The sequence below is a fragment of the Haliotis cracherodii genome, unplaced genomic scaffold (genome assembly GCF_022045235.1).
Source record: "Haliotis cracherodii isolate W230 unplaced genomic scaffold, xgHalCrac1.p SCAF_2, whole genome shotgun sequence".
In the NCBI taxonomy this organism is placed as follows: Eukaryota; Metazoa; Mollusca; class Gastropoda; order Lepetellida; family Haliotidae; genus Haliotis; species Haliotis cracherodii.
This window is the reverse complement of record NW_027266275.1, coordinates 40,174,101-40,201,912: the sequence shown is the minus strand read 5'-3', so window position 1 is coordinate 40,201,912 and position 27,812 is coordinate 40,174,101. Positions and strand designations below refer to the sequence as shown.

General features: G+C 38.7%; 1 protein-coding gene across 1 annotated transcript in view; it reads right to left on the bottom strand.

Annotated features, from left to right (window-relative positions):
* Positions 1-1,006: 1,006 nt before the first annotated feature.
* Positions 1,007-27,812, bottom strand: part of LOC139469116 (U-scoloptoxin(05)-Sm1a-like) — a 65,432-nt gene continuing 38,626 nt past the window's right edge. The window contains exons 2-3 of the mRNA XM_071251249.1: positions 11,420-11,557; positions 1,007-2,875 (exon numbers count right to left, since the gene is read on the bottom strand). Of these exons, the coding sequence (XP_071107350.1) occupies positions 2,664-2,875; positions 11,420-11,557 (350 nt within the window). The 3' untranslated portion in view covers positions 1,007-2,663. The remainder of the gene's footprint in view (positions 2,876-11,419; positions 11,558-27,812) is intronic.

The following is a 27,812-nucleotide window of genomic DNA, read 5'->3' as shown; positions in this document are numbered from 1 at the left end:
ATTTGCAATTCTTCTTTTTTCTAGAATGACGCAAATGTTCCACGTCAAAACCATCATCGAAGTCTAACGATCTCACATTTGTGTCCTTTTCTGTTTGACCTCTTGCATCAACATTGTGAACTGCTGTCTGGATATCGATTCCAATATCCAATACCCTTGCTCACGGGTTTTACAAACGTCATCAACGTCTACAACCAAAACTGACTCAATTTTTCACCCGAATCATTTTTAAAGTTATTTGGGTGTTCAATCCTCCTGCGCAGGGTCAAGACATGTCATGGATTCAAAGGGACATAACTCTTACCCCTTGGTTGTTTATTGATCAGCAGCTTTTGAGGTGACTTCGAGTTTTGGTCTGAAAGATAGTTGCCAAGTGGCGATGAGGTAGCCTAGTTGTTAAAGGATTTGCTCTTCAAGATCACATCTGGGTTGCGTATATGGCTAAAAAAAAAAAATTAATTTGAAGGCGAAAACTATCAAATATACTGTCGTTTTAAACCAATGATTACATGGTCCATGGCATTTTGAACTGGCTTCACTATTTAAGCCAATGAACTGTACGTGAATTAATGAGCTGGGTTCAACTTTGCTTTGAACAGCATTTCCGCCATATAATTAAAGATTTTTTTTTTAAGATTGAAGATAACGTTGGGTGTGGTGACGTGTGGTCTGTCTGTTCTGGCTCTATCCACTGTCTGTCCTGTCTTACGGTATCGTGGTTATTGTTGCATGAGTGCAACCAATGTGTCTAGCAGCGGCATCATAACTGGTTCTATAAGGCAGTAGGGATCTTTACTATGCTAACGATAAATGCCATTTTCACTCTTTCCTAAAATTCAGCAGTAAAGTTCAACGAATTGTTTTACTGTAATTGTCTACTTTATAACGCATTCTATCCTCAGTTTCTTTTTCTGTATTGCTATGTGGATAAAAATATTTTTATGCCAAATATAGAGTACAAAACCCAGTTTGTAAAAAGGAACGGTTTATTGAAAGACATGCTGGTATGATTACAATACAAAAGTAATACATACGATAGAAAAAATGGCGGCGATGACTGAGAGGTGACAACAGAAAATACGATATATTGTATATTCCCAGTTCTTTTCAGGTGAACAATTGATTTGCCTTTGCATGAATTTGTAACCGGTGCCACCTGTGGGCAGGATCCGAACACCATTTTCGAGAACACCTGGTGACATCCCTACGTGACAGTGATGCAAAAACACATGCTTATGATATAGTCGAAATAATACAATGGACTTTTAGTGGAGATTTTTTATGACATAGCAAATTATTTTTGTCGCTTTGTATTTGGTGACAATGGAAGTCTGCAGGGTCTAATTTTCATCGTATTCTGTTCTCACGGTCTCATGCCCACGAATTTTGTGATACGTCTTATTGTCAATGATATACTGTAAACGTGTTTAGTAACAGGCATTCGAAGTCGTCAAAACGTATTCTCAATAGCTTCTTTGCAAGGCATTAAGAAGTTGGAGTACTAACTAAGGATCACATACATTGATATATGGATGAACAATTTTATGGCTAACAGTTCCAAAGTAGCGGAGGTTGATCGCAAAAGGGTGCAGATTGTTGATGCGGGGGGTGGGTGGGTGTTTCAGGGTTTTCTTGGTGATGCTCTCCGGTGTCTGTTGCACAAGCTGTTCGTGTTAGCGGCGGTACTTGGTGTATACATGTTCGGGATGATGTAGTTCAGTTGTAAGGTCTTGTTTGGTGGAAACGTATGTGATCAGCCTCCCCTACTTTGGAACTGGTAGCCACAAAATCGAGAGGCTCTAAAAAAAACAGTCCAACACTGATGTTGTTTTCAAGAGAAGTAACCTCATTCAAAACACCATCTAAGCCACCGGAAAACCACCATCCAGCCAACAGCAACCATCGATAACAGTGTTCCACATTCCGTGTAATTTTGGACATTTTTCATATTGGCGAAACACTAAGGCCCCTCAAAAACCGAAACAAAGAACATCGATGCTCAGTTTCCATAATTGACTCTCAGTCACCTATATCAGATCAGACACAGTATACTGACTCCGAGCCTACCAGTTGTTGTTGTAGTCCCTTATTGATGAGCGCCAGGCAAGGTAACAACAAGTACCAACAACAAGTACCATTTTAAAGTCTTTTGGAATGACGCGGCAAGGCATAGAACACCGGACCTTCCGTTCTCCGGGTGGGCGCGCTACCACTAGACACCTACTTCAAAACACACCAACCATTAGTCGTGATCAAGGCTATTACATACATTGGCTTACCATTACCTCATCAAAGACTACAATCAGTGATAATCCCTTTTCTTATACTACTGGCTTCGTCTGTTAGCATTTTACCTTAAACATCCCGCACTGCTTACATCACAGACTTCCCCACTCTAATGTAACTACACCCCAATCTAGTATTCAACTGTCTAAACATTACCTCATACTTGTATATATGCTTGTCAACCTTATTCTGTACTTGCTTAATAACGGTGTTAGAACCTACACCGAAACATCGTTCCTGATTGTAATAAAGAAGGTGTTCATCCATATATCTTACATTCACTTACACCCAATCCTTTTCGCTTGTGAAGAAATATGTTTAAATCAAATAACAATTACAAAACCCAGTTTGTATAAAAAGAACATTTACTGGTATGATCATAATACAAATGCAATAGAAATAGAAAATATGGCGGCGGTGGCTGCAAAGGTGACAACAGAGAGTCTGGGCGACAGAGAGGAGTGGGCAGAGTTGCAGCCGTCGTAGTTGCAGGTAACGTAGCAGACGTTGACAACCTCCTCTTCAACTTGCCGCTCCTGACAGCTCTGTTTATAGTCCGTCACACTGCAACTACGGATGACAAATTGTCCTGAAAGAGAAGAAGAGTGAGTGAATCTTATGTTTCGCTGAAGTTCTTGCGGCAAGGGAACCTGTAGCATATGGGAAAGAAACACACTGACTATTGGGGAACTGTTCTGTTCCGTAAAACTCAACTGGAGGCCGACGCCAAAGTTACAGAGTCTGTAGGAGCCTATGTCCGAAGACAAGCATGGGGTTCTGGTGGCTATTTTTGCCTTGTTTCCCAAGGGAAGACAAACGAGGGGTCCTTGGGACCTATTCCTCACTGTATAATGTCAAAAGGGAGACACGCATGGGGAACAGATGACCTATATTCTGCCTCTGAAAGTGAACGTGACGAAACACACATACATCATGCGTAAGTCATATTGTGTACTAATCATTTGTTAGGGGTATCAAGATACACTTGTGTCAAGATACCATGTATCTATTTCTGAAATATTGCTGAGTGTGGCGTTAAACAACAAACAAACACGCGTTCATTGAATTGATGGCATTTCAAAAACCCTTGCCAATAACCTTTGTAAGTGATTCATCAATCACAATGAAGGATACGTGCATGTTCTGTGCAAAGCAATTATGCACCATTCGTTGTATTTTTCCATTTATCCCTAAATTTATGTATCTTTTGCAAATGTCTACATATGAGGTGAGGACAAACGCTCCATCCACTGGACCACAGAGGCGGTAATCTATATATGACATTGGACTCATTTTGATTAATGATAGATTATATGCGATACCACAAATAGCTGCTAAAGTATTGCAAGTATTGTGTCATGTCATGTCATGTCATGTCATGTCATATCATGTCATGTCAAAGAAGCAGAGGAAGCAGTTTAGAGGGTTATCAGCCAACTCTTGCTTCCGGAAAAGTTGTAAATTTCAACAATTCATTAAGAGTTCGGCACTTTGTAAAGGAAATCAAACAGAAAATAATATAGTATACAATTTGTAAAATACTCAGTGAGCCTATGTCGGCTCACACACACGCTACATCATACCATATCATCCATCGCGATCGGTTGATAACTTATAATGTTAAAAATCAAGGCTGAAACATGATCTCTGCGGCCCGGCAGCCTGACAGGTATTGTCAATTGAACTGCTGAGTGTGCCACTAAGGAAAGTGACATTTAACACGTATGTGACTGGACTCGACCAATAGCAATTAAATGGTATCCGTACCCACGCTGTGACGGGCTTCTGAAACAGGAAATCTGTTTTCAGAGCAAACCGAAACGTTTGACGGCGATTGTGGACCTTTTGCAAAGTGCATGTGTGTGCTTTCTGTTAATATATTCTCGTGAATTGCTAGGTTACTCAAACTGTATTTGTAGGCTGTATTTGTGGGCATATGTTGGTATTGATGTTATAGTTTTATACTTTTTTGTTTTATCCTGTTGAAGTGAACGTAACACGTCGATGTACAGTGTTGTGGCCGGGAGCCGACATTTGTGGGTCTGTACCATGATCCTTGACGTGTGTGCTCCATATCCGTGAATGAGTGGATATAGTTTTACGCCACATTCAAACAGCTATATTCCTTCTGTATCAACGGCTTGTTATTAATTGGAAGAGGTAAACTGGTGGTTGGTATCACGACCAGCACTCCACGTGATTAAGTCAGGATGCCACTGTATCAACAAGGTTTAGTCTGTGGGATGCCCGTAAGGTACCCTAAGCGTATCGGCTGGTATCACCACACTGACATATTGCCTAAAGTGATGCAGCTCTAAGACCTTTACCATTTTAGTGATGTATACAAACATTGGTACATGTATGGTGATAACAAAGACTTATAGTCATTGCGAATCTGAGATTCGAACCCACAACCGTTGGATTCAGGTACATCTAAGGGACGCAACCCTTCACAGAGAATTGACATACATACATTCATGTACGTGTTTAAACACGTGGAAGAAGAATCCGTTACAGGGCAAATGTTCACAGTGGATGACTGATGTTATACCTTTCAATTCTTTGTCCTTACGCCTTTACAATTATCGGACGATGTTCACTAAGATACATACATGTACATGTAAATTTCAAAACTACCGGGTTCAAGTGGTGAGGAGGGAGGAATGGCCTTGAGCTCAACACTGTCCATGGAATTAATTTAAGAAGCGATTATGATGTTATCATTATATGAATAAAACATTAACACCAAGAAAACCTTACGCTTGTTAGGTTCGATAGTATCAGGCCATATTTGAATGGGGTTTTTTTACGTTTGTTTACAGGCAATTTTTCGAAACGTTATGTTCAGTTGTCGAAATATCAACTAAGATTAAAATTAGACCCTTCATTTTAAAATTAGTTTTTTAAGAATATAGGATTGGTAGGAAGAGAAATCAAACTAAAATGTACTCGTTTTTTTCTTTTTGGCATTCAAACAAAATGTTAATGGTAAAAATGTATAGAGTTTATGTGACAATAATGTCACACATCGTCGGAGAACCAATGAACTTGAACAAAAATGAATTACAATTCGTGATTTTACATTCCTAAACGTGATTATCGTTAAAAGAAAAGGCTTAAACATGAAATTATCCACATTCCTGAATTGTTATTTGGTCGATTCTTAAGCCAAGTAATACATATTTAACGCAATAAAAGCACAACGATTTGGCCTTGCGATAAGAATTGAATATGTGGACACCCTACGCTTATTTTGATATAAGACGTTAATGCCTCACGGTCTTGGTGAATGAATCGTGGTGTTTCTTGCAATCTCTTCATCTTTTATTTGATAAAGGTATTTAATTATGTGATTCGGCATCAAAGTGCCGTTTCATTCAAACGGGTGAGGTCCTGCAGAGAAATTAACTATTTCCTCTACGATTCTCGATTACAATAGACATTTAAATATAATAAAAATACTGTTACGAAGAAGGCTCGGTAATATTTTATATGAAAGAGACAAATTTGGTCCTACAGCATATTGAAGACGTTCACGTCGGCCAGTGGCCCAATATCATGTCGACAATCTTGGAATGTCTGTATAGGGCTTCTTACGACGCCACATCTTGAAATTAAAGTTGTCGACCAAGCAAGATTCAATGATTGTAGAAGTAACATACTTCCAGTATGTTCGAGGCACTGTTTTTTCATTTCAAGAGAGACTGCTTGTTCTGTGGTAACAGCTGAATTTCCACCCACACGCTTGATCGTTCTCCACCCCAACTTTGCCATTAACAAACACCGATATCTCATGTATAGTTACACCAGACGGAAATTCCATATCAGTCCCCCAAGTCCTAACTTAATCCATTTTACTACTATGAAGTCTTGAATAGGAGTAGACGAGATGACATCCAGGAGTTCCGAGCAACGCTTCAGGAAATCGACTAGTGCAGCTCTCACGTTCCCACGGCAACTCAGGTTTCCAGCGATAGCATATCTCAATGATCTGAACAGGCCGTTCCCATCCCTGCTCCCGCTTGAGGTTGTGCCACATTTCAGCGAGTCAATTCTTTATTGTAACTCCAAACATGATAGCCTTAGATCTGGTAGTAAGGTTTTTTTTATGTGTTGTTTAACGCCGCACTCAGCAATATTCCAGCTTTATGACGGCGATCTGTAAATAGTCTGGACCAGGCAATCCAGTGATTGACATCATGAGCATCGATCTACGCAATTGGGATACGATGATGACAAGGATTCAGTGGACTTAAGAAAGGGGTTCAGGACAAAACACTCTCGTCAGAAAGATTTTCATCTGACACATGCATCTCAACCTTGAACTTTTGTCTTTTGTTTTCGTTGTAAATAATTCCTATTCTTGAGAGGTAACTGTTAGCGTTCTTCGCCACATGAGACCTGCTTGTTCCGGAGCTTCGGTCTTTGGTGCAAGGTTCGTGTTCCCGCTTTCCCCCTTTGTACGTTCTTCGTTCGCTCTCATTGATAAGAGTATTCTTGCCAGGAATACAGTACGTTCCACTGGCTACGACGTCATCACGACAAATGGGCTTGTCCATCGCTTTTGAAGTTTGTCACCATATCAGAAATAATGGGTCGTTCTTTGTCGATTTCTGCTCTGATTTTCGGTATGTAAACCACACTTGGAGGAAGTGAACATTCACACTGTCCTGCGCCTCCTGGCAATGCTGCTGCAGAGGGTATTGTTGAAACGTTCTGTTAATACTCCTGTCTGTGGTTGGTATGAAGAGGATACCTTTTTGAGTGATTCCTAGAAGCTCACATAGTCATTCGTTATGTCCTTGGTCAGTTAGCAGTTTCTCTGGCACATCAGAAAGAAAACATATTAATTTGATTAGAACATCAGCGACGGTTTCTACAGGTCTGTCTTCCACTGCTTCCGTTTCTGCCCATGTTGTCAGGTAACGACATAATGTATCGATTTCCTGGAAGCAAAAACAAATAACGTGGTAAGTAATGTTGTAATCTCTTTCTCATTGCATTTAATGTGGCCCTGTTCATTTCCTTTGGCTGATATAACAAGAACACAATATCTTCTTTGAAGTTCTATAAACATATTTATCTGGCCCTTTCCAATATTCATCAGTCTAAACAAAGTCATATAGCTTGAATATTGCTGATTGCGGCGTTAAACAACAAACCAACCAACAAACATATATTCATGTAAAAGGCACCGGTTACACTCTGTTATCGAGCCATACACCCCAAGTGCAACTTGCAGTCGTGGAAATGGCAACTGATTTTAATGACCAACGTTTGTTTCTACATCACAAGCCGCCGTCATATAGCTGGAATATTGCTCAGTGCGGCGACAAAACAACAAACCAACAAAAATCTACATCACCAGGACACAATTACATTAATAGCTTAATATTTAGGAGTTCTTGATTAATGCTTTCGAACCAAAATCCACCCTGTTGACATGACACCACAAAACTAACATTTCAAAAGTTAATGAATATTTATGAACACTAATTAATTTCTTGCGTTATGTTTTTCGCAAAGTTTAACGAAGAAATATGCAATAGTTAATAGGTTATGAACTGAAAAGAAGCCACATCTGTACATGAGCCTATTTTAAACTGGAGAGAGTATTACTCGTGAAAAAAATATGCCCCGCCCCACAATTCCTCTACGGACATTCTACTCCTGTTTAAGCCATAAAGTTCTCACAACAGGTTCTTATTAAAAATGTCCTCATGATACTTGATAACGTGGAAAAATAAACAAACTCATTGAATATTTGTTGAGAAATTTGAAAGTTTTTTGAGTTATGCTCCAGAAACGAACCCTACCCTAATTAGAACTTAAGATCAATGTCCTTACATAGAAACACCAAAAATAAGAATGTAACAAAATCCCCCCAAAGCAAAATGCATCACTAGTCTTTCCTATGTAAAACGTTTGGATGGACAGATTTGCGTTTTGCTCCGAAATGAAACGGTAAAATCATTTTAAGGCACCAGTTCACGACTACGACACTCTACGTGGTCCAGTGGATAGGGCGCCCCCGGAGAACGCATGGTCGGTGGTTCGAGCCTCTTACCGTGTCATTTTACTAAAATACGTTAACACATGGTACTTAATGTTTCACTGCCCAGAAGTTGACATTAAGGGGATCAAACAAGGACTGGTCGGCTCGGAGTCAGTATACAGTCTGAGTAGGGTATTCAGGTTAAACTGCGGCATGGTGTCTCAGTGGGCTAGCACTATGAGTCAGGAGAAGAACATACAAGCAGCCACACGCATATACACACGTGCACGCACGTCGCTATATAAGTGCAATAAGCTTGAACGCGACGTTTTACCCCATTAAAACCTGGGAATCGCCCGGATATACTGTGTTTCACAGTACATTAGCAATCTTTATCATCATTTTTTCTCTACACGCAATGCAGACATCGGCATTGTAGAACTGTTAGGTTGCATTTTTAAATTACCCGTCTCGTGTTGTTGAGAGGTCCAACGAGATTGATGCCTATCTGGGAGAGTACGGTTACAGTATTATTCAATTTGATTGGATGCTGCGGAGATTTATCCCACACAGGTGTAGTATGACGCTGACACTCACACTCTGTCCTCGACAAATCGACATATGCACATAAAGAGAAGTAACGTTATGACAGTTCCTTCCAACTGAAATTACAAAATAATGTAAGGATTGATCTGGGGTGCAATATTTCACTTAGCGACCGACTGATAGGGTGTGTGTTTGTGTGTGTTTGTGTGTGTGTGTGTGTGTGTGTGTGTGTGTTGTGGGGGGACAAATTTAGTTTTATGTTAATAAGAATATCCATTGCAACAGATCAAATATATTGGCATTTCCGAATTCTATAATCCTATAATCATGTCATTAGGGCTATTTTTCACCTCCCTGGTTATAATACCATATTTTCCGCTGGACGAAAGGTGGCATTATAACAATGGAGGACTTTATTCTGTAGGTAAAATTAAAATTTGTATCTGATAACTGACAAAAAAATAAGGGTCAGGATTCAGCTGTACGAGTTAACGAGGTCTCTCTGTATTGCACACTTTACGCCTCTTGGATGGATGGACTGTAGAATTATTATTACTCTGATTATATCTAATAGTCATTACAACAGAACATTTATATGCGTCGATTTGGTTACATTTGCCTCTAGTATTAACCTTTTAAGGAAACGAGTTCATAAAATTACGCTGATCAAACAGGCTAAAACATATGCTAATTATGTCCTTCTAGTGTTGAAATTATTTGAATATTTTTCTGCGAAGCTCTGAATGTATATAGAAAGATTACATAGTTTTGCAGCTACGGTCATAATTCCTACATTCATATCGCCTGTTTAGACAATACTGAGTATACAACAGCTCGAACAGATAACTAAACCTACCGATAACATTGTCTTACCCATATTTGTTTTAACCGTTCTAATTTATATATTTAATTTCAGTTCATTACATAGCACTTTGAAACAATTTCAATGTTTGAATGTTAGTTGTAAACATAGCCACCATACCATATAGTTTTGGTTTAATTCAAGCATCACTATACGTTTCAGTTACCTACATTTTAAGGCATACGTATTGTGGAGATTGATCACTGATGTGAGAATTTCATACCTGCTTCGTTTATTAATTATATGTCGTTGACCCGACTCAGCGTTCTCAAGCTAATGTAACGAAAAGGAAATCAGTTTTACTTACGTTTTCGTTCGCCCATATGACCTGCTCATGGATGGACATGTAGCGACTTCAAGACTTCCTTCGCTTCGCCCTTTTTAACACTTTAACATTTCCATATGTCTCCTGTTTGTCGTAGAGGGCAACAGACATTGCAAGAAATTTGAGACAATTTTTTACTTTCCTTTCTTTTCCAGTTGAGGATAAACAACTATCCACAGGAAACGGTTCTGAAAGATTTGATGATGCTTGACCTATTCCAATGACGGGAATGAATGTGAACTAAGATAGTTATATATGTGTCAAGATGCATACGTGATGGCGGCATCTTTTTAATGATGATCAAAAGCGCCAAATATCCTTTGACTGACATAAGTACACGAGGATATGTTGTCAGTTGCTTCTATAAATTTCGTTTGAAAAGCCTGTTCTTTCAGAAGTGTCACTATCAAAACGAAGGATCAAAGCATGTCAACCAACTTTGTATTTCATGGTTATGCACGTGCAAACTGTGTTTTTCCAAAACGAACCTAAAATACGGGATATAAGATCAAAGCTACCCAATTCATTGCAATAATCGTACAATAATCAAATACAAGGGCATCGAAACATTCTTAGATCATTAAAACACTTTACCGCTTTTTCATATTGCCATACGTAAACTTACATCCCATTCCCCCAAACAAAATAACAGTGTCATGTCACAATTTCCAGATTTCTTTCCAGAATATTTGTTTGTTATCATCTTCTACCCTCTGTAGGGTAATACAACATAAGGCTTGACACATACTTCATGAACAGAATCCTAAGCTTATTAAGCAAAGATGTGTTGACTACTGTTTATATTTATCATAAACGTGGCTAATGTGTGACACTGTATATATTTACTCTAGAAGATCCACTCTGCGGGGAGGAAGGTCCCTTTGCCGTAGAAGAGAATGGCCGAGGGTGCTTCTACTGCTGGGCCAAAGTACTATCCTGCAGTGGGTGGAGCCATATCCAATGTACAGGAAATGAACCCTGATTACTTCTACTACGGGGGACCAAATACTTTCTTACATTAAGTGCTAAGAAAATGTTATTTCACTGTAGCGAAATATCGATATCGAGTGGAAAAGAAACCTCACAAAAATTCAAGAAAGATGTGCACTGAAAAACCGAATACAATTAGATTACGTTCATGATGATGCCAACCTGAAAAACCAGCGCACAGTGATACTTCTTTTCTGAGGTGATGTTTTTGACATTTATCTAGCTCAGAACTGAAATAATGATATCCCATCGGATATAATGAAACGACATTTTTGACGGTAATACCTCTTCTGAGAAGTCCAAAGTCAACCGTTCCATCGCCTATCAGAAATTGAAAGTCTCATCATCAAATTTTCTTCTGTACTATTCTGGACACAATTTGTAAAATGAAAAACAAAGCTTTGGTTTTACATACCCAAATGAATTTTCCCTGAATATCTGACACAGTATGTGGCGTTTGCATTATGGCCAACACATTCTGTAGGTTCCACATTGCCTGTCTCACACTCAGGGACTTTGAGGGACATACACTGTACACACTTCATACTCCAAACTGAAAAACAAAACAAAAATAACTGAAATTAATCATGGTATCTTTTCCCGATGTAGATTATGATCACTATAGAATTACCACTTATAATATATTTACAGAATCGGGTATGCGTCGTATTTTGGGCGTTACGGCACCAAATGATGATGATGATGATGATACCAGGTGTTCACGAAGAAGTGAGCGTATCCTGCCTCGTCGGTGGCACCCGTCACAAACACATGGAATGGCAAGTCAAAAGTCACGGGAACATTGGTACAAATCAAAATAGGTAATTACATCGGACCTAATTTTTGTCACTGATGCGTCAAGTTTGGAAAGTCGTACTCACAGTAAGGTGTTCTTACGACATTGTAACCATTCTTGTATAAGATGTAAACTATTAATCACACAGAGCTCTGATAAACATGTACATGTATTTATTGTTACATATATATCTGTGGCAACGTGTTGCTGTTATAGACACAGCTTTGATAACATGTATACGGGGTTACATTCATATCTCTGACAACTTGTTGCTGTTATTTGTAGAGCTCTAATAACATTTATACTGTTACATACATATCTCTGTATATACATATCTCGGTTACATTCGCTTTTTATTCTGGCCCAGGGTCGATTATTTATAGGCCGTCATGATGAGGCTGGAATTCTACTGACATCAGCGTAAAACAACACACAAACAAATGCCATGAACAGCGACCTCTATTGTCAGCAGTTCTCCCCACCGGATCAGATATTGTGTATCAGTTTATATTCCCTTCAGCGAGGCTTCTTGTTCGCTTGCGTGGTGAAATTAAAACTACAAGTTAACCTTTTGTTTCACAAATTGATACTTTTGTACAGAGATGGAAATGATTCATGTAGTGTGTTCCAAGTAGATTAGAAGTCGGAGTCATTTGACTTTTACGTGTATGTCGACAGAATCAGTGACATGATCATTATCATCTGCATCTGAATACAACAACAACAACAACAATAATAATAATAAAAATAATGATCCTGATCTTGTCCTTTTTGATAAAGCCAATGAAATCATTTATATCATAGGATTTTCTGTCCCTTTTGACACTAATGTGATTGACAAGAATCAGGAAAAACATGGCAAATATGCGGACCTCGCTTTCGAAATGTCACGCTTGCATCCCAAGTATCAAATTGTCCGACTCCGAGTACCCAGGTTTGCTGCCAGGAATTCAGCCCGTCTGACAATGTGGGTAATGCAGAAGGCTGCAGTGTTGGGGAGTCTTCACATTCTCCGAAAAGTTCTGGGTGGGTTTGACTAGGCAGCGCTTCCTGGGAGAAGTCCCATTCGCTGTCTGGGCTGCGTGTAAAAGGGGGCAAGGGCCCTGAGTTGATGATGAGTCGAACCAGCCAGACTATGCCAGGATCACCCAAACCATCTTTGCTGCATTTTTTATATTTAATCTGTACATAATAATAATGATGGTGATGATATGACAATTATTTCTGAATTGTCAATTTGTCCACTTATGTCGAGCGATGTCCATGATGTGACGTACCCAGGTGAAATCATGAGTGCCTGGCTGTCTGTTAACATTCACATTGTCCCATAGTTTTTTCTTGTGAGAGATTGTCAGCTTACCAGATCACAAGTATCAGCTCAATCCGTATCAGCACCCCCAACCCCTTCCCCCATCGCCCATTGCTAATTGGAATTACTGGAAAAAATTATCGGGTAACCTAGTGATTAAAGGAGAAGTCACTGTATGAACACCATTTATCAGGTTTGACTCGATGCAATAAGACCCCAGCAGCCACTGCCACGAATTCATACTGGAACAGGTATGTGACTATCATATGTCACAAAGCAATCAAACGGCAGTCGTGAACCTCATATGACGCTTAAAGTCAATGAAAACACCGACCTGTGCTCCCTGTTTTTTTTGGATGGCGGAATACGCCGAGTGGACCCGCGGGAACACCATTCCATGACGTCGTTCAGCTTCTTGTCGCGACATTATCATTACATTTTCAGCCTAATTTGCGATCGATTCGGAAAAGGTTCTTATATAATACGTGTTGAATGTCATTGCTAGACCACTAATATTCTTAAATGATGTTGCCCAAAATATGAATACGGAAACCAATCACAAAATTCTACGTCAGTAGGCACAAAGCGGTGCTAATATCAGCATTGGAACCTATTCAGGCAGGGATAAATCTATTAATTTGTTCTATATTCCCATTTGTAATAATGAGCCTTATGGTACTTCGTTGTGGTGTGGAAATGAAGGGTATACTGATGCATGAGATTGTCTGTGGATTTATTCAATGCATATTCAAAAGACCCATGAAGATCCGGGTTAGAATATTTCTTCAGCAGCCCATGATTGTCGTAAGAGGCGACTAACGGGATCGGATTGTCAGGCTCGCTGACTTGGTTGATGCATGTCATCGTATCCCAATAGCGTGGATCGATACTCGCGATATCAATCACTAGCTTGTCTTGACTCAGTTATTTACAAACCGCCGTCTTATAGCTGGAATATTGCTCAGGTTGGTGTTAAACAACAAACAAACAAACACAGCATATTCCAAAGGTAGTTAACAAGTATCCTTTTATTGAAGTATACCAGGAGATGTATGTTATATTTATGTGATAGTATCTTCAGACATAAATCGGATGTTTTACCACGTGTCCTATATTAAGTTCGGTTATGACGTCGTCAATACAAAGCCCATATATGAAGTGCAAGAAAGGGTCGAGAAAAGCGGAGTATCAATATCAGATCTCGGTAACGAGATGGGTATTTTCAGCTTCAACGGTTTCAAGTCAAAATGTACATCCTTTTGACAGAGTATGTAACTTAGTCAAACAACAGTCCATCAATATTCCCTGAATGTTCCAGCCACATTCCAACAATTTCTATCAATATTTCAATGTCAGCAACATAACAACAATAATTCAAACCAATCAGCGCAGTCTCCCGGCGCGAAAACCAAACGGTTTAACTACCAGACTGTCCAATTACCCTACGTCCGGATGACAATTACGTACAATGAAACCCTCTTTTTCGGGACAAGTTTTCAGATCTGAAGATTATATGTTGAGGAATTTATTTTAAGTCAAAAAACATTTCGGGAATAATTTCGGATTTTTTTGCAAATGTCCGATACCACATCCGGAGACAAAATGTCAAATTATGGTTGCCGTAGAATAATGGCAGTTGTATATATGATAAGGTTCCTACTAGAACTGCACTGACATTTAGAATGTCCTGACTAAAGAGGGTTGCCTTGTAAACGATTAAAGTCATAAAACAGAAAATAGGCCAGGAGTTTTAGAGCCTAAAGTGAGGGAACGCAAAATAAATTGCAACAGAAACAAATCGTTTTGTTTCTAAGTAAGAAATACCTGAGTATTCACATACTGAAAGTCTTAAGATATCTTAGGTGGGGAACATGATCAAAATTAAGGTTAATTATGAACATACCAATATTTAAAAAACCCACCATGAAATGTTATTTTACTTTTTTTTAAAGAAATATCTTTAAACTTTATATTTTTATGCAATATGTCTGGTGAAAGGTTATAAGTTTATCTTTATATTGATATAAATCTGAAAATGTTACTTTAAAACTTAAAAGGATATAGAACTTTTCCAAAAAATATTATTTTAGCACGTTTTCTTGATGAATAATAAGAGAAAATAATACTTTTTTTCTTGATAACATGTGCCTGGTAAAACTAATAATTTTCTTACTTAAGAAAAAGATTAATTTAGGTATTGTCTCATGCTTTGAGGAGATCATACTGCACAACAAAGAGTCTTCAGGAAAAGAACTAATGAGAGTTATTCCCCTTTGACAACATTGACATTGCCTTGGATCATTTCAACAGGACTGGATATTGTTTTTGTGCACTGCAACGGTCTTCCAGACATTTTTCAATGATAAGAGAGGGATAAGTACATGCATTCATAGATTTTCTTGGCCCATCTGTAATTGTAAAAGTTAATTATAAAACAAATATTTATATATCTAGCCCTTAGCAAACACTAATTTCAAGAACTGCAGTATCACTAGACATATATGTAGCATTATTAATGGGAGACTTACAACCTTTTAATTGTTGATCAACAGGCCTTGCATCTTCCTAAATCACATATGTTGACTATCTCTGTTACCACATGATGCTTTTTTTGATGAAATACTTAATTAATTGGAATTATGGACCTAAGGTCACTGACCTAGGAAAGGAAGTTGTCACTGGAAACTATTTTTCTATGCAACTGTATTTTGTATGAACCATGTCACTTCTAACATGTGTCCAAAATTGAAAATATTGAACTAATAATTATTTCATTCTAAAGCCATTGTACTTTGTATTACTATTTATGAATGAGGTAGAATAATAGGTATTTCTTTAACGATACAAGAGAATAATATTGTCTGTTTAATGTTAAGCATGCCTACTGCAAATATTGTTCATCATAAAGTATTTTTCTTTAACTGGTAAAAATCCAGACACATGTCAAAGATCTAAGGTTGCACCACAATCATTTTAATGTGGAAATGAGTGAAATTCAATTGTTTCAATATATCATGCATACAATCCACCATAGTAATTTTTACATTAATTGTTTTTAATACCCTTTCCTAAGCAAAGCATGTTTTTTTCTTTAGAAAAATCTTAATGTTGATATACGTCAGTGCTTTGAAAGTATAAAACTATTTTTTTGATAAATCACACTTATATGACAATTACCATAATTATTATGACATTTTGTAAATAAAAGTACATATATATTTTAAAATTGCAGAAATGTTTAAACTTTAAACTGAAAAACTACAAATACATAAATATGATAATTTAATTTGTTATCTAGTCATAACATATTCATTATGATTAACAACAAAACTATATTTTACATAAGACTTTCAGTATAGTGTTCACTGATGTTGAGTACAAAACAGCTGGATTTATTTCTGTTGCAATTTGTTTAGGGTCAAACTCTATTTCTCCTGGCCTAATCGTCCTGAATACAATAACAGTATGCTGTTAGCTCGGTATGTTCTATATAACCTTACTGCTCTGTATACTGTACAACAATACAACATGAGCTGACGTTATTAGATTTAGCTTACAGCTGACAAGAAGAATATTTCTCACGAGACACGCATACAATTGAAATGCATTCAGTGCATCTGTGAAGTCTTGCAAATGAAGAGAAGGCATACACACTGACAAATGAATGTCAGTTACACAGCAAAATAGATTCGCGATATTGACATTTCTGAAGCCACAGCCACCGACTTCAGCATCATGGATAAAACCGTGGGCAATGTCAAACCCCTTACATACCTAGCAAGCCATTAAATTAGGTAATTGGGTTGAGATGGAAATATCGGGCCACGGGAATCGCTGCCAGAAGTCCAACAGCATTATCTGAATGCACTTTTCTAATGACGGCGAAACCATATCCACCAATAGTAAATGTTTCGCAGTTTAACACCACTAGCCTGATGGAAAATATGATTCTGTTTTTGGACACATAAAGAATTGGATGGCCAAAATGCTATTTTCCGCACCATCGGAAGACATTGGCGACACAATTTAATGTAATAAACGGCAAACAGTCAACCAGATAATTAACTTTTCCACGCCTCCCAATCCCACTAGTAAGCAATACTGCATTGAAAAAACAACTTTGAAAACAGAAAAGTAAAAGTGTGGTTACTGCTGGTGTATGGTATGCCATAGGCCGGTATAGTTAAGGATTGTATACAGAAGTAGCTTCAGGGGAGGTATGGTGATTATAGTGCTCAGTGGATTTCCAACCCCATTAAGTGATTAAATTGTTCTGCATTTCAGTCTGGAATAGATTAAAATGGACACGGTCTGGAATGGGTCGATATGGACACAGTCTGGAATAAGTCAGTATGGACACATTTAAATATGGGTCAGTATGGACACAGTCTGGCATAGGTCGGCATGGAAACCATCTGAAAAGGTCGGTATGGACAAAGTCTGGCAGAGGTCGGCATGGAAACCATCTGGAATAGGTCGGTATGGACACAGTCTGTCATAGGTCAGTCTGGACACACTTTGGAATAGGTCAGTATGGACACAATCTGGAATAGGTCAGTATGGACATATTCTGGAATAGGTCAGTATGGAGACAATCTGGAATAGGTCGGATTGGAAACCATCTGGCATAGGTTGGCATGGAAACCATCTGGAATAGGTCGACATGGACACACTTTGGAATGGACACAATCTGGAATAGGTCGGCATGGAAACCATCTGGAATAGGTCGGAATGGAAACCATCTGGAAGAGGTCGGTATGGACACAGTCTGTCATAGGTCAGTATAGACACATTCTGCAATAAGTCAGTATAGACACAATCTGGAATAGGTCAGTATAGACACAATCTGGAATAGGTCAGTATAGACACAATCTGGAATAGGTCAGTATAAACTCAATCTGGAAATGGACAGAATTTACACAATCTGGAATAGGTCAGTATGGGCACATTATGAAATACATGTACATGTAGGTCAGTTTGGACACATTCTGGAATAGGTCAGTATGGGCACATTATGAAATACATGTACATGTAGGTCAGTTTGGACACATTCTGGAATAGGTCAGTATGGGCACATTATGAAATACATGTACATGTAGGTCAGTTTGGACACATTCTGGAATAGGTCAGTATAAACTCAATCTGGAAATGGACAGAATTTACACAATCTGGAATAGGTCAGTTTGGACACATTATGAAATACATGTACATGTAGGTCAGTTTGGACACATTCTGGAATAGGTCAGTATGGGCAGTCGTCTGGAATAGGCCAACATTGACATCGATATGATTGTGAATAAGTTAAATTGTATGTAGTACGAATACAAGTCTAGACTTCAAAGGAAGACATTCTGGAATAGGCAAGACAAGTGACTTTGAGAATAGCAGTACGAGCTACACAAATAAGGACGTCAATAATTTGAATAAACGGTTGTCCTTGAAGCGATAGGTCGACATGGACACACTTTGGAATGGACACAATCTGGAATAGGTCGGCATGGAAACCATCTGGAATAGGTCGGTATGGAAACCATCTGGAAGAGGTCGGTATGGACACAGTCTGTCATAGGTCAGTATAGACACATTCTGCAATAGGTCAGTATAGACACAATCTGGAATAGGTCAGTATAGACACAATCTGGAATAGGTCAGTATAAACTCAATCTGGAAATGGTCAGAATTTACACAATCTGGAATAGGTCAGTATGGGCACATTATGAAATACATGTACATGTAGGTCAGTTTGGACACATTCTGGAATAGGTCAGTATGGGCAGTCGTCTGGAATAGGCCAACATTGACATCGATATGATTGTGAATAAGTTAAATTGTATGTAGTACGAATACAAGTCTAGACTTCAAAGGAAGACATTCTGGAATAGGCAAGACAAGTGACTTTGAGAATAGCAGTACGAGCTACACAAATAAGGACGTCAATAATTTGAATAAACGGTTGTCCTTGAAGCGATATCCCCAGCATCATTAACCTTTTTCATCCATGCATAACTGAGATACAATTTTGAAATCAGACATGTGGCGTCAATTGTTGTCGCACGTAACAGTCATGCCATGCACTGACAGTATTCTGTCATAGTGACTCGCCTTCTGGATAAGATCTTTGAGCGACACCACACTGTGGAGTATGATAACACATGCCAAAACAATGCCTTCTTTATCTCCATATGACGTTCACGCATAGCTCCACGTATAGTTGTCATGCAGGTGACAAAGCCATTAGGAACAGTATCAAAGTCCATGAGGAATTATACAAAATGAAGATTCAGTTGCAATAAAAAAAATGTTTATTTAAAATATAGATTTTTCCTGAAGATAACGCCTGAAAACTGACATAAATATCGTTTGCAAACGATACAATTGTAAAACATGCATTGTAGGAGAAAGCCTTAGGGGTTGTTAGAGATTGATTTTTTTCTGTTACTGCTTCACGAAATATGTTTTCTTTAAATTAACAAAAAAACACAAACCACGAAGCAAAGCCTAAGGTTTTCTTAGAAATGGAATTATAGTCTCTTCTCTCGTTGCTTCAAGACACATTTTTGGTCTCTGAACGTAACAAAAACACCAAGCGAGACGCTGAAGCTAAATATGCGGTAAAAAAATATGATGTTTCTCTGTGCAAAATGACAACAAATGTTAACATCTACATTTATAGCCATCTACGTTTATAGATATGTAAATGTAAATATACAATATTCAAGGTGAAACAGTTGTTACTGTCACAAAAAATATACATATCAACATCAATATTTAAGGGAGGTTCTTGGGCCAAAGTACTTGTAGTCATACCCGCAATTTTGATTGGTTTGTGTGTTTTCGAACAAATAAGTGACGAATCGTCTTGCATGTTATGGAAAGGGTCAAGAGGTGACGACAGGGACTCGTGATTAGAAATATATGTCTTCATCAACCTTGCTTGTCGCAATAGACGAGTAACATGAATCGTGTGTTCAGGCTTTGTGGCTTGACTAATTACGTTTCATCCTTCCCCGTCGAGCAAATTGCTGTCACAGACGCATAACTCGAATATTGCTGAATGCGGAAATGTAGCTTGAATATTGCTGAATGCGGAGATGTAGCTTGAATATTGCTGAATTCGGAGATGTAGCTTGAATATTGCTGAATTCGGAGATGTAGCTTGAATATTGCTGAATTCGGAGATGTAGCTTGAATATTGCTGAATTCGGAGACGTAGCTTGAATATTGCTTAATGCGGAGATGTAGTTTGAATATTGCTGAATGCGGAGTAAAACAACATTCACTCACTCAGATATTAGACAAATGTCATCAGAGTCTAGCAAAGCTGTAGCTGGCTTCACTGTTGGTTCGTGCTGTTAGTTAGACGGCGGCTTAATTTTCTGCTGCGAATATGTACCTTATCCGGTCATAATTTTGTGGACTCGTTTGTGTAAATAAACATGTAAACACCTAGAAATTTGTTTTGGTAGTAATTGATTATAACAACTGAACTATTAGAACGAGCTAAATCAACCAATCAGCAAGGAGCAAAGATTAAAATGCTCAGTGAGAATTACTGTGTGAATATGAACATGTGTGACAATGCGTGTGATCCATCCCCTTCTCCGCGGGTGTCGCTCCCCTCCTCATTAGGACCTTATTGTGCGAACAGCTGACAGCATGCAGTGCAACTACTGGGCGGGCAACTGGTGCCAATCCAAATTAAGACAAATAAGCTTGTCATTACGAATGTAAGTTAAATATTTCCCCTTGTAAAAAAAATATGTGTTATTTAACACTGATAGAACTCATCACAACTTTCAGCAGCCAAACGTATGTTTTTTTCTGATTTGTTTATTTCAGGAGGCGCCATTGATAAAGCTTACATCTGAAAATGTAGGCGTATTTGGTTACCGCCAGAGGCTAAAGAGATGTCGGGGTAACTATTTCTGAATGAAACTCCTTTAAGCTTGACCTAAATGCGGTGACCGAGTTATCAAAGCACGCATCGCCTTTCATCCTCTGACGCAAAATTCATATTGCGAAGAGTAAGGTATCGAGAACGGAATCTGATCTGGAGAATTCAGATGAAGACAGATAAGAAATATGTTGCAATCGCATTCTGTTAGCCTGATTTATTATTACGTTATAACATGTCTATATCAAAATACTTCTAGGCCTATATAGGTCGGAAGATAAATCGTTAATTTTGATAAAGGAAAAATACCGTGTTTGTGTCGATGTGTTATCAAATCCTTCTTCGTTAATACCATTAATCCTGGATTTTTTGTATTCCAGAAATAAGTTATAAATATTGTAGGTTTTGTAAAGGTAACTGCCCTCACATCGCTATAACGTAATAATAATAATAATAATAATAATAATAATAATGATAATGATAATGATAATAATAATAATAATAATAATAATAATAATAATCGACCATCCAAACTCTAAAAAATTGTAAGATTCATGGGCAATTATTTGTTAATGACAAAGGGATTCACCTTATTGGTTTTGCTTTGGTGATAAACACAGATGGTTAAAATGTGTTTATTTTCGAAAGAAAATAAATGTGGTTTATGCTGACTCCTGTTCATTAGAATATCGAGTTTCTTCAGCCAACATGTTGTCGATAACAAGAAATTGTTGAACGCTTGGGCGTGGTTGTGTCTCTTTTCGATTAATTGTAGTAATCATGTGCCTTAGTTGACGATCAGTAGATATGTAAGATTAGTAGACTAAGGCCAGATCGTGTCTAAAAGACTTGAATTGCTAAATAGGATCTGCAAAGTGCGAAGGATCTAATAGCTTTGTATTCCTCAATTTTCAGAATACAACACCCACAACACGCGGAGACAGAGACCATGGCACAGACTATATTAATTCTATATACATTTTCATGAAACATTACACAATTCGATTTAATGTATAAAAATATGGTTTCCTTGCCATAACAACATTGCCTTTTGTCACAGACCAGTTTCTCCATCGCTTTACCGTTAATCATTTCATCACTTTTGAACGTGTAGTTCCCATTACGAAAAGCTTCAATATTTACATAAAAGCCACCACATGAACAACATCGGTTATCTTTCATTCCGGCTTTCACAAATCATTACTCAAGATTGTGCGTTGCAGGAAAGACAGCAATGCATCAAAATACTACATCAGCCGTGCATTTAGGCTCATATATATTGCTGGAGGTCAAACATAATCTATTACATTTGACATATGCATTAAAAAGGCGCAAGAACACGGACGCCCTGTCGCAAAAAGGGTAATGGATCCGATATGCAACACAATCCCCGGTTAGACGTATACAGGATTTTTTTGTCAGATTAGCGTATTCTCTGATTATAGGTCATTGTGGCAACAGACAGTAGAGTGATCAAACGAACGGTTAATGGGTCTGTGAAACATGTTATGAGAAACCAAATAGGTTTACCCTAGGGTCTTTTGTGCCAGTTACAAAGAGATGATGAAGATTAACGGCATATACACTCTTCAAAAAAAGAAACGCACAGGTAGATTTTCAGTAAATTTATTGTACCTAATAAAGTCGATATATTTAATTTGATATCAAAGATATAAATATGAAATTTGGAGCTCGATTGTCACGTGTTGTCGTTGTACAAAGGCATTGCAAACTGTTCAGTGTCATGTCACATAAGGCCACACGGTTGCGCTGAACTCAGTATCTCGTGTTACCGCCCCGGGCAGCAATCACGGCTCTGCATCTCCTCGGCACTGACTGTATAAGTGTATGAATTCTGTCCTGTGGAATTCTGCGCCATTCTGCTTGTAACGCGTTGACCAGTTGTGGGAGTGTCTGACGTTGACGTGCACGTCGATCGAGTTCATCCCAGAGGTGTTCGATCGGGTTGAGATATTGGGATCTCGACGGCAAGGGCAAGACGCTGATATTGGCATTATGCAGGTAGTCTACCTTGACATGAGCTGTGTGCGGTGGAACGTTCTCCTGTTGAAACAGCTCCCTCTGGCGGTCAATGATTGGAAGAAGGTGAGGTTGAAAAAATTGATTCATGTGGCGATTTGCTGCCAAATGCCCCTGAACCACAACCCAGGATATGGTCCCCAACACCATGACACTACCGCCACCGAATTTGTCGAATTCACGTTCACAATGTGGGGCAAAACGCTCATTTCGACGATGATAAACACGTTGTCTTCCATCTCGCCGGTGAAGAAGAAATCGTGATTCATCGCTAACCACACTCCAGTTTCTCTAATTCCAAGGCTGTAAGGTATGGTACCAACGCGAGCGTCGCTGTCGATGAATCTGTTGCAAAACATGGACGATAACTGGTCTTCTTGGTCGGATTCAAGCCTCGTGAAGATGGTTCCCGACAGTCTGGTCCGATATCCTCCTCAAACCAGGGATGCGCCCTCCAGTATCCGTAGCTATGGCATTGCGATGACGTAGGTGGAACAGTCGAATGTAGCGATCCTGTGCAGGGGTGGTAACTCTTGGTCGGCCGGCTCTCGGACGGTATGTAGTAGAATTGAACTGTGTGTATCGGTTACAAAGGCGGCAAATGGTGCTGTGGTGGACGTTGACGTGGCATGCAACAGAAGACTGCTATTCCCCTCTTTGGATACCTCACATGGCGATGTTCTGATCGGCAGCGCTGAGTCGCGGCATTTTCGAACTTGAGGACTGTTTTACTGTTTTCCTCCATGACTATTTTGAACAAGTGTGAAAACAATGCCGTTTAAGACATTGCAAATCGACAATGGCTGCGTTTTGAAGCACCGTTTGTCGAATATCAGGCCACCAATATTCTCAAATAACCTATATCCAGTTTATATACTGCATGTGTAGTCAGGTTCAATGAACTACATACTACATGCGCGTTTCTTTTTTTGAAGAGCGTACATGGAGGAAACTGTCTCAATAGTCTATTGTAAAGAATCTTCATAAAAAACGAAAGTAGAGTTGAATGTGTATAACTTCATTTCAGTAATGTGTTGGGTTACACATCAACCCCAAATGTATCTCTCTTGGTGTATAAGCTTAATAATATTTATATAATGACACTATTTGGGGAAAATGTAATCACAGATGGCTAACTTGTATATCATATCTTTTATAACCAACTAGTGTCAAGTTACATATGGACGTCACACAATTTCCAAAGTACTCATCTTATCAAAAATGCTTGTTAATTCTAAATAGGAAAATATCTATAAGCAAACATGGAAAACAAACCGGACATTCTTCGAAAGGGGTAACATGTAATATTTGGAAATCTCTATATTTATATTTCGAGCAGTACTGATTTTATTTCCAAGAATCTATCCTGCAAATTTTACTAAAAGTCAGGACATTAACTCACTATCCGCCGGTTGGGAAAACTTATCTCGTCATTTATCGGAAATGTAACTCATTCAATCTCAGTGACGTCGGAGATGTACTGAAAAAGATATAAAATGTTTTATTCCTAAATATTCTCAAGTAAATGTATGCAAGATGAATGATCTTTTTAACGTTAAGAACAGTAAGAAAGTTGTCTAGATTTTGCAATAACAGTCTGATTTACATGATATTGTGTATAAGTCAGATATGTATGTGTATATACATTGTACATAATATACTGAACCGCAAAAGAAACGTCACCATGGATAGATATATGAGAAACCTCATTTGTCCAAACTCTGTACACATACTTTGAGACATATTAAAAAGATGAAACTTGGCAAAACTGCTCATCAAGGTTAAAATTAAAGTGTCAAATGTTCTTAAAATGAAACACAATACAAGTCTCTGAGAAAATGGCATCACAAGTCAGTATCTCGTGTGTCCGCCATGTGCATTGATAACTGCCGTGTAACGTCGATACATGGAATGGATGAGGGGTTTGATGAATGCCATAGGCACTTGAGCCCACACTCTGAGGAACGCCTGACGCAGTTCAGCTACAGATTTTAGAACTTTCTTGCGCAGTCAAAGTGGCTGAGTCTTCAGTCTATTAGACTAGTTTGATATTCAGATGCTCTCGTCTATTCTATTGTCCAAGTGACTTATTTTAGGGAAAGGCCTTCTGTGTTTATTTCCCGTTATTTAACCCAGCCGAGGTTATTCACTCATTAGAGAGTTGAGTTAAATAACTAAGGTGTTAATTGGTCGCAGTCGACTTAATTGGCTGTCTGCATCTTCTCGAACTGTTGTTTCAGCTAATCTCATGTTATTACTGAAAATGCGGTTGCTCAGCTGAACCGCTTGCGTATTTGTTCTGATTTATATAATCAGAGATACTTGTCAGTATAGATTGGGTTTTTGATCCTATATATAGTCGACCATTAACACAATTAGCTGTTAGTAATAAACCTGTGAACCTATTACCACGTTTTAATAAGTACGATATTCTTGTTTAATGGCACCCCTGATAATTGGAGCAGGGCTCCGTGACAATATTCATAAATCTCTGCATACGTAGTCGACGGTTCGATTCCGACTATATTATAAGCATGTGTTTATGAATCACTATGAAATGGTAATGATACCATGTGTTCGCGAAAATGTGAGCATACTCTGCATCACCGGTGGGACCCGTCACAAACACATGCAAAGTCAACTGTTCACCTAAAAAGCCTGTTGTACAAGTCAAAATAGGGAATAGATCGGATATCATTTATCATGTTACAAATTTGGTGAACCTATGCTCAGCAACCAAAAATCATAATCGGGCCACATTTGGTATTCTAGTTGTCACATTGTTCAGTGTCACAATACAAACTGTACACTCATAGAACTAGAAGCACATGTGTTATGGCCGAATGTCAGACGTATATTGGGATAGGTGTCCGAGCTATTCCATGTCCTAGCTAGCTTGATGATGACCCAAGGTCTGAATGTCCCTCAACTTCCATCAATGAAGTTTCGATCAAGGATATAGAGTGAGTGAGTGAGTGAGTTGTGTTTAACGCCGCTTTCAACAGTATTACAGTTATATCGCGGCGTGTCAGCTTAATGTTGGAGGAAAGCCCGAAGTGATGCAGGTCTCAGACGTTTATCACTTCGGTGAAACCCACGAGCACGGGTATGGTGCTGACAAACCTAGAAACATGATCGGGGCGAACAGGGATTCGAACCCACAATCATAGGTTTCTGGCGTGTCGAATCGCGGCGCCTTAGACGACTGGGACACCCGTGCCCCCCAAGGATATAGAAACACTTATTCTGACAGATAGACGTTTCACCATAGATGAACTTGAGAAAGACACAGGTCTAAGCCATGGATCCATCGAAACTATTATTCATGAACATATACAAATGAAGAAGATATCTGCTCGTTGGGTACCAAAGTTTGCCAGTGAAGATTTAGAGCTAATTGAGGTGGATTTCCTCAAATTCAAAAAGAGATTAGCAATAGGTGATGAAACATGGCCCTACCACTATGATCCCGAATCAAAACGTCAATCCATGAAATGAATTCCCTGGCACCAAAACAATTCAAGGTCACTGAAGAAAGTTATGGCCACTGTATTGTGGGATGCAAAGGGTGTGAGCCTTGTTGATTACCTCCTACAATGCTGATTTGCTTCATCGCCTGATAGATCCTATCGAAGAAAAGTTCCGTGGGATGCTGACTGCTGGAGATCTACGACTTCATGATAAACCCTCTTCTCACACCTCTGCACCGGCAAAGGCTGCTGTACGACAATGAGGGTTCGAACAACTTCCTCACCCTCCATTCTCACCAGACCTAGCACCAAGTGATCTCCAACTGTTTACTTAACTGAAAGAACACATTCGTGGAAAGTGCTATGTGTAAAATAAATAAATAAATAAATAAATAAATAAATAAATAAATAAATAAATAAATAAATAATCAGGGTCTGTTTTTGGAAACAGGGTAGAGGATTACAATGAAAGTGTATGTGAAAACATAAGGTCACTGTCGTTGTTTTTTATTACACCTGATTGCCTAAAAAATCCAAATCTAAGATGTCGCCAGGGCCTAAGGATATTCGAAATCGTATCCAAACCATTACTTCACTGATTAAATTCTTTCCTGCCTTGGTTATGTAAAGGTTTGGTTTGGTTTGGTTTGTTGTTTTACCCCGCACTCAGCAATATTCCAGCTATATGACATCGGTCTGTAAATAATCGAGTCTGGACCAGACAATCCAGTGATTGACATCCACGCAATTGGGATCAATGACAACCAAGTCAGCGAGCCTGATCACCCGATCCCGTTAGTCGCCTTTTACGCCAAACAATTTCTGCTTCATAAAATGATCTTTGAAGAGGCTAAAACTTACCACCGTAACCTCTCAATGTGTTGAATAGACTATTGATTCTGTACCTCACGAATGGATTTTGAAGCCACTGAAATGTATTGACCTCCCCGAGTGGCTACTTGTTTTACTCCAGTCTTTAATGAATTGCTTGTCAACTCAACTTGAGATGTATTCGCAGGGGCAGGTGGTGACTTCACATTGAAAATTCTGCTCCATGTAAATAATGTCATTATATGCGCAGTATGATGGCACAATATCTGTGAGACACCCTTTAACTGTTTTGTATTGTGTATTCAGGCAAGTAATAGGGCGGAGGTTTTTAGGATCAGTCAAATCACCACTATTGTTCGACCTTAGCATAACCATTAAGGCTTATCCCCTGTATCCACTAGAGAATTTAAACAGTGAAGTTATGGTGTTTGGTCACAAAGAATCAGTTTCCAAAACCGGTTTCGAATA